Source organism: Episyrphus balteatus, chromosome 4, assembly GCF_945859705.1.
Source record: "Episyrphus balteatus chromosome 4, idEpiBalt1.1, whole genome shotgun sequence".
Taxonomy (NCBI): Eukaryota; Metazoa; Arthropoda; class Insecta; order Diptera; family Syrphidae; genus Episyrphus; species Episyrphus balteatus.
In genome coordinates, this window is record NC_079137.1 from 3,391,443 (window position 1) to 3,399,605 (window position 8,163).

General features: G+C 28.5%; 1 protein-coding gene across 1 annotated transcript; it reads right to left on the minus strand.

The window, feature by feature from the left end:
- Positions 1-4,008: 4,008 nt before the first annotated feature.
- LOC129918005 (uncharacterized) lies at positions 4,009-4,868 on the minus strand. The gene is made up of 2 exons (XM_055998293.1): positions 4,392-4,868; positions 4,009-4,334 (listed from the first exon to the last, which is right to left on the minus strand). The coding sequence occupies exons 1-2, from the start codon at positions 4,756-4,758 to the stop codon at positions 4,009-4,011; spliced, it is 693 nt and encodes a 230-aa protein (XP_055854268.1). The 5' UTR covers positions 4,759-4,868.
- Positions 4,869-8,163: the final 3,295 nt, after the last annotated feature.

An 8,163-nucleotide genomic window follows, 5' to 3' on the forward strand; every position in this document is an offset into this window, starting at 1 on the left:
TCAAAATTCTGGCTTCAAAATTCTGCTTTTTTAACGAAAATTCTGTTTTTCAAAATTCTGCTTTTTTTTTATTCAGCTTTTCAATATTCTGCTTTTTAAGATTTTGCTTTTCAAAATTCTGCTAGCATTATACTTGAACAAAAAAATTCTGCCAATTCTGTTTTTTTTTTTTATAGCATATGCGCTGACTTAAGAAAAATACACCTCATTAATGTAATTCAACATATTTTTTAAAATGCATAGACTGACTTTCTTTCAAATAAAATCTAACTTATTGGAACCGATGTTGTTTGATACAAAATATTAATTTTTTTATTCAAATTTTTGAATATTCATCTTTATTTGATAAATTAAAAAAATTTGAATTATTTTCGGAAATGTTTAGTATTAAAAACCTTTTCTTAATATTTCCAAATTTATTCATTTATAATACAAAAATTAATATGCATTCAAAGAATGACAAATTATGTGGGTAAGTTATCAAATAAGGAGATAATTTTTCAAGAAGATGATTTTACAGAATTTTGCAAAATATTAAAAAAGGGTTTGGAAAATGTTAAAAAACGCGCGATTTTTAGCATTTTAATTTTTAGCAGAATTTTGAAAAACAGAATTTTGAAAAGCAGAATTTTGAAAGCAGTATTTTGACAAAAGAATTTTAACCCCGGCAGAATTTTGATCCCAACCCAAAAAAAAATTATTATCGACCCCTTATGAGGCCAAGCCACACAGTGGTCCATATTGACTTTTTAAATTGCAAAATCATAATTTCTTAATTATTAAATATAACACTAAATTTCCTGTCTGGAAAATGTTAAATATCAGAAGGAAAAGCATACAGGGTGTTTCAGAACTTCCTATCTCGCCTAATTTTTTACTTGCGATATAGGTACTATATATCAAGTTATGCATTCGTACAAAAAAAAAAGTTGAGATAACATTTTTCCATGACATTACGATGGTAGACAATACCAAAAAAGTGGGTCCCGGAAGTCCGTCTGTCTGTCTGTATAAGGAGCTACAGCCTAAACGAATGGACCGATTAATATCAAACTTGGTATGTAGCGTTATTTGGCGACTCTCCAAAGGGGTTTTTGGAATTAATTTTTTTGGACCAAAAATAACGGTACTTGTCATATACCGATTTAGGTAAAATTGAAATATCTCGAAAACGGCTCCAACGATTTTGTTTAAAAAATTCAAATGTAAGTTTTAAGCAAAGGTCTATCTTTCAATGAAAAAAATTTGTTTTGAAAATCATTATTAACGGTACCTGCCATAGAACGTTTTTTTTTTCAAATCCGATTATCTCCGAAACTGCTTATTCGATTTCAACGAAACTTTTTGTGAAAAAGCATTTATATAATTTAAATATAAACCAAAAATAAAATTTCCAAAAAAATAATTTTTGGATTTAAAAAAAAAAATTTGAAAATTTTTGTTTGAAAAATCAAATTTTCGAAAACGGGACATTGAATTTTTTTGAAATTTTGTTTTTTGATGTTGATTAGTGATTTCTACAAAATGGCATACCAATTTTATTTTAAAACTTTTTTTCCAAAAAATTATTTATAAAAAATTAGTTTTTTTAAAAACGGCTCTAACGATTTTGAAATTTTTTTTCTAAAAATGCATGTTAATGTATCAATCAAAACTGCATACTTGTTTTGGAGGGCAATTTAATTTTAGATTTTATTTTATTTTTTTAAAAAACGATTTTTATTTTTTTTTCCAAATTTCTATAAAAAGTCTTAAAAATTTAAGCAACTTTAACTCTAAGAGCAAGTTCGTGCGACCCAGTCGTGCATTTTATTTAATTCTTTTTGATGTTCAGTAGAAAATATATATATATTTCCGTTATAAATTTATTTGAGGCTATAAAATATGGCGTTTTGAGATTGCTTAAGTACTTTTGCCAACATAAATTTAACGGCTATGTAATTCCACGTCAAAAGTACTAAAAAAAAATCGTTTTTAACCTGTAAATATTAAAGTATTTCAAAAACATGGCGTGCCAGCAAAATTTTGACTTGGGATTCGGAGTCAACACCAAAAAAATACTTTAGAAAAGTTTGGTTTGGTTTAAGTTCTATTTTCGTTACCGACCAGTGTTATCTAAAAATATTTTTTTTGACAGAAATTGTAAAAAACACACTTTTTCACTAGCCAGTTTTTACTCTAGAGCCACTAAAGATAAATCAAAGCGTCATACAACATGAATAAAAAAAAATATACATACATTTTACAGAATAAACCCAAAGTCCTTAATAGTGATGGTGGAATTATAAAGCTTAAAATTCGAGGCTCAAAAATTTTCGGAATCTGCTGATAATTTTTTTTAAATTAAAAAAAACCACAAATAGTTAAGTTACAAAAAATTTATTTATTTGCCAATAAACTCCACTAAAATCAATAATAATTAGATTTGTGTACAATATTTCTTCCATTTTTAAATTTAAAAATAAACATTTCTCCAATAAAACATAATGTCGCTATTATTAACGCCAATCCTATGAATGTCCAAATCCATTTAAGATCTTCCACCTTTAATGGTTGCAATATCGAGCCCATTCCTGAATTTAACTTTGCAATTTTTCCACAATTAAGCAATTCATAAAAACTCCTTTTCTTCCAAAACTCCATCAATCCACTTGAATGGGTTTCCAAGATATGAAAACTTAAAATCTTTTTATAAATTGAATTTTCATTTATAAATATGGCAAATAATTTATTTTTTAATAAACAAAATTCATCAGACCAACGAAATAGTTGTTGATTAAAGAAATTTTGCTGATTTTCATAATTCATCCAACTGATACTAGTTACTGCAAATGCATAATTGGTATTTAAAGTATCTCGTAAGCGTTTTAAATTTCCAAGATCCGGTTCAACTTGAAATAGATTTGAATAGTTTTTCATGAAATTCGGTCTCAGTTTGTACAAAAACTCATCGATTTCCCATTTTGATAGATATATTTTGAGACCAGATAATTGTAGATCGTCAAAAGATTTTATTAATTTTTCCTTTGGTGGATGAGTCATGAAAGACTGAAGAAATGCATCGTAGGAATAGTCCAAGAGCTAGTGGCACATTTGACTAAAGTAGCTCTTTTAAGGCTGAAAATTCGTACAGTGGTAGTTTTCAGCATGCTTAGTAAGAAAATCTTGGTCTGGCAGGCCTCAGCGGTGCACATCATATATATATTTGACCTTGAAAGTTTAATTTTCAACTTTTTTTGCCCAAAATTTGACTTTGAAATCGATTATTTCAAAAAGTATTGATTAAAATAACTTGATTTAAAAACTAATATAAAGTGTAATATTCTGCCTTTTGAAAAATGTATCACTCATAACTGTCGGTGTTGCCGTCGTTTTTAAATAAATTTTTTTTTATTTTGAGTTACTTTTTTAAAAAATTGCCCCTCCCTCCTAAACGGGGGGAGATAGACCCCCCTTCCCATAGTAAAAAATGCTTGTATTTAACTCCTCTGCAAGAATCAGTTACTAATTTTCTCCGCCTTAGAAAACCATTTTTGGTTCAAATTTTTTTTTTGTATTTTATATTTTTTGGGGAAATTACGATAGCTAAGGCGGGGAAAATTAGTAACGGATTCTTGCAGAGGAGTTAAATACAAGCATTTTTTACTATGGGAAGGGGGGGTCTATCTCCCCCCGTTTAGGAGGGAGGGGCAATTTTCTAAAAAAGTAACTCAAAATAAAAAAAAAATTATTTAAAAACGACGGCAACACCGACAGTTATGAGTGATACATTTTTCAAAAGGCAGAATATTACACTTTATATTAGTTTTTAAATCAAGTTATTTTAATCAATACTTTTTGAAATAATCGATTTCAAAGTCAAATTTTGGGCAAAAAAAGTTGAAAATTAAACTTTCAAGGTCAAATATATATATGATGTGCACCGCTGAGGCCTGCCAGACCAAGATTTTCTTACTTAGCATGCTGAAAACTACAACTGTACGAATTTTCAGCCTTAAAAGAGCTACTTTAGTCAAATGTGCCACTAGCTCTCCTACTAGAAGTTACCATCATTATTCCAAGAAGAAAAACCAACGAATAGATTATTTTTGTGGTTACAGAAGCTTTTCTTTCTTCAGAGAATGACTGTCCAAGAATTCCACGAAAACAATCAATATTTAAGAAGAAGGTAAATTTTGACCCTTCTGAGAGCTTAGCAGCGACTCCAAGTAATAAAGTCAGCAAAATTAATGTCACAATTATTAAACCAAATGCTTCCCAATAAAACACGAAGACAAAAACTTTGAAGATTGGGATATTTGGTTCAACAGGCAACATCACACCCCAATCCAACACTGCAAATGGATATGTGTACCAATTAAATGAAACTTGTGAAAACATGAACATTGAACCTGCAATCTCGATAGTTCCATTTAAAACAAGTTGATTCAAATTTCCAGGTGTAACTAAATTGTTTCCATAAGAAATGTCCAATCTTCCATTATGTTTCTTAGCAAAAGAACTATACAAATGCCCCAGAAAGCCGGCAATAATTGCATTACCTTTAGAGTTTTCTGAAATAATCACTCCTGTTTGTATTCCTCCAAGTAGAATTGGCATTTTAGCACCATGAAGATTTCGCATTCGATCTGGAAAAATACTCGAATCTTTCTTGTTCCAGATGAATTTTTGAACTGTTGTAGGGTCACCAATATTGTTGTAACTGTAATATGCCGAAGTTTTTGAGAAATCTTGAAAAATTGCAATCACGTTAAGCATTCCATTCTCCCAGCAGAAATTGAAAAGACTTTTCAATTCCAAATCATTTCTTGAGAAGCTCTGGAGCGCAAAAATTGTTTTACAGAAACGAAGATGCTGAAGGTGTTTTAGAAGCTTTTGAAGAAATAAGTCACTTAAATTGAATTGAACAATAGTTAAGAAGTTTTCATTGAGCTGTTTCTTTAAGTAAAATGAAGATTTTTCGGTTGTTAGAATCACTGGAATACTGAGTGAAGATGACACGTTTCGTATAAAATTATTCTTGAACAACTGACTTTGTGATGATTTGAAAAGAAAAACACTTTCAAAATGTTCGATTTTGTTAAGATTTTCGATAAAATTCAAAAGTTTTGAGCTAAATTTAGCTTCTGTTTTCAGTAGATTTGCAGTTAAAAGTGCAAGAGAAGCAAACGTTTTGTAATTCATGGCGAATTACAAGTTTTTGATAATTTCACTTCTGTTTGAAATGGTTCGATTGAAAGAACTGAGTCAAGGCTGTCAGTGGTAATAGTTGTTTATTCGCTATTGACTATTAGTTCAGTGACTAATAGTTTGTAATTGATATATTAAACTCATCATTTTTTACTCCCCTACGTAATACTGTTATTTAATGGTTTTTAAATAGCAATTACCTTGCTATTTATATCACTGATTCCACATGTATACATAAATTGTTATTAGAAAATTATAAATAAGAGCTTTTATGCAAATGGATTCAAATCATATTGTTGTAATTTATTTTCAATATGGCGAACTAAATGCAGCTGGCGATTCAAAATAAAGAAAGCTGAGCAATGATATAGAGGACACTGACGGAGGGACATAAGTTCCAAATTTTGTTTTTCAGGACTTACGTCCCACTATAGTGGGTCATTAAGTCCGGAATAGAATTTGGGAATTATGTCTCACCCTGCTGAGACATAAGTTCTAAATTTTTTAGTTGAAAATGGGACATAAGTTCCGAATGAAATAAAATCACTCTTCTGTACATATTTTTACTATTAACACTCATATTAATAAAGCCAATGAAGTGGGACATAAGTTCCGAAAAAAAAAATTTGCTTTTATGTCCCGGACACTTATGTCCTTGTACCGTGAACTTTTTTAAACTAAAAATTCTACTTTTAAATCAAATACATACCTACTTTGTTATGTCCTTATTGTAAACTATTTTTTTTTTATGTAAAGTGGTGCAATTCTAATTCCGTTTTCGAATCTAATCAGTTTGTTTACTGGTTTCTAGGATTAGTTTTCAGTGAATTTCAAATTACAGATATATTTTCTACTGCGGTTGCCGTGCGAAACACATCAGTAGAAGCCTTTCCGTTTTTAGTTTCGCAAGAGGTAAATCTCCAACATGTATTTCTTAAAAAAAAAAAAATGCATGAGATATTTTCTAAAATTAGCTTCGTATTTAACCCAGACAAATACAATACAAAGAAATCTTCAATTTCATTTATTTAATTTACTCTACATACAAAAATTACAAGTCAAAAAGTCGTTTTTCTCTTCCTTTCTATCTCTCTCTTTACTTTTTTACTTTATATGTAGCTTCTCCTTTTTATAAACACAAAACCACATCAGTTCTTTATATAATTTGAAATGCAAACCCACATATTGAAGAAACAACTCCCATCTAGTAACCTAACTACAGAAAATGGATTTACAAATTACCACCTAAAAACTTCTGTGCATTTGTAAGCAAATAAATTTTACTTCACAGTTGCGTTATATATTTTTTTTTTTTTTTTTTGTTGCTCGTTATTTTCTGAAGTTTCACCAATTTAAATAGAAATTTACAAATCAACACAAGCACCACCGACCATGAAGTTGGGGTTTTTTGTTTTTCAATTCTATTTACGAGTATAAAGACAAAAAAAAAAAAAAATAAACTAAACACAAAAACAAGCTTTTTATGTGTGTACCGAAAGAGTTTATAACTTTTTTTTTTTTATACAGGGTGTTTTACATAAAAGAAATGTATGGTTAATATTGTTCTTAATATTTCTGTGGGATAAGTTTTTTTTTTTGGGTTAAATAGTGGAGAGTTTGGCTTAAGTTTTCAATTTTTTTTTTTTCAATTAAAAGTCAAATGAAAACTGTCATTTATTAAAATTTTTATGTAGTTTATTTATAAAAAAAAAAAAAAAAAAAAAAAAACAAATTATTTGAATACCTACCTACCCTGTTTATGTTTTTTGCTTCTAGTTACTTCAAAAATAGAAGTTTTAAGAACTAAACATTGAAAAATATTAAAATACATTTTAAGTGGAACTTTGTTAAATAAAATGCACGACTGGGTCGCACGACTGGGTCGCACGTACTTGCTCTTGTAGTTCACAGTATCTTTATCTTAAATATCTATTGGAAATTTAAGATTTTGTAGAAAAAAAATCAAAAAAAAAAAATCAAAAGTTTAAAAATTAAATTAAAATTTTTTTTTTTCAAAAATGTTTCTAAAAATATATTTTTTTAACATTTTATACTTAATGATCTCTGTAAATTTTAAATAAAATAACTAATGCTTTGATGAAATATATGAAATTAAAAAAAATGTCAATTTTTGAAAAACGACAACGCCATATTTCCGTTCTCAGCATTTTTTGAGAAAAACTAAAAACTCAAAACTTGAAAAGTTCGTAAAATGATTTTAAAAATATTCACTTTTAAACTTTTAGCAAAAGTGGCCTATGTAAAATATGGCCTATGTTAAAAACGGCCAAAAAATTTGGGACAAAAAAACTTGTTTTTCCCGTTATTCGGTCAAAAATCATTTTAAAATTTAAAAATTTGTAAATGCTTGCGCATGACTAAAGCCTATATTTCCTATAAGCTTGAGATTTTTTGGAGGCTTATAAAAATTACAAAAAAATTAAAAACTACTCAAAAATGTCCCTAAAAATTAGTTGTTTTTCAAAAATTCAAATTTCAAAATCCAGGGCCTATGAAAAAAATCCGTTTCAGACCCCCATTTTTTTTTTGTAATATCTTTCTCATGGTGTAACTCAAAATTCTGTGCAAAATTTTGCGTACCTCTAATTAGTCTTTTGTCGAAGGTCTATGACTGCAAAAAAACCTTCACAACTTGGTTTTAAAATTTTTTTGAATTTTTTCAATACCTTTTTTAACTTTTGAATAAATTTGTCTATCATTTAAAAAAAAGTCAACTCTTTACGACTTACCGTTTAGAAAATAGCCTCTTTTTTCAATGTCGTGTTACCCCTATTTACCCTATAAAATCTCAAATTTTGTTTTGCCTTAAACCTTCTCCTTTTATACCTCTTTGATTTAAAAAAAAAAAATAAGAAAATAAGTCAGCCGGTGTGGCCGGTTAGCGAACGTACACAAAACCAAACTTTAATATATATAATAGATTGGAAATTGAATATTTTGGTGTGGTTAAGT

Bases quoted from the DNA above. Each gene is read 5' to 3' on its own strand.
- LOC129918005 (XM_055998293.1), bottom strand. From the start codon at position 4,758: ATGCTTAACGTGATTGCAATTTTTCAAGATTTCTCAAAAACTTCGGCA. The intron at 4,335-4,391 runs GTTCAATGTTCA...ATCCATTTGCAG, and splicing joins TGGAACTATCGAGATTGCAG to TGTTGGATTGGGGTGTGATG.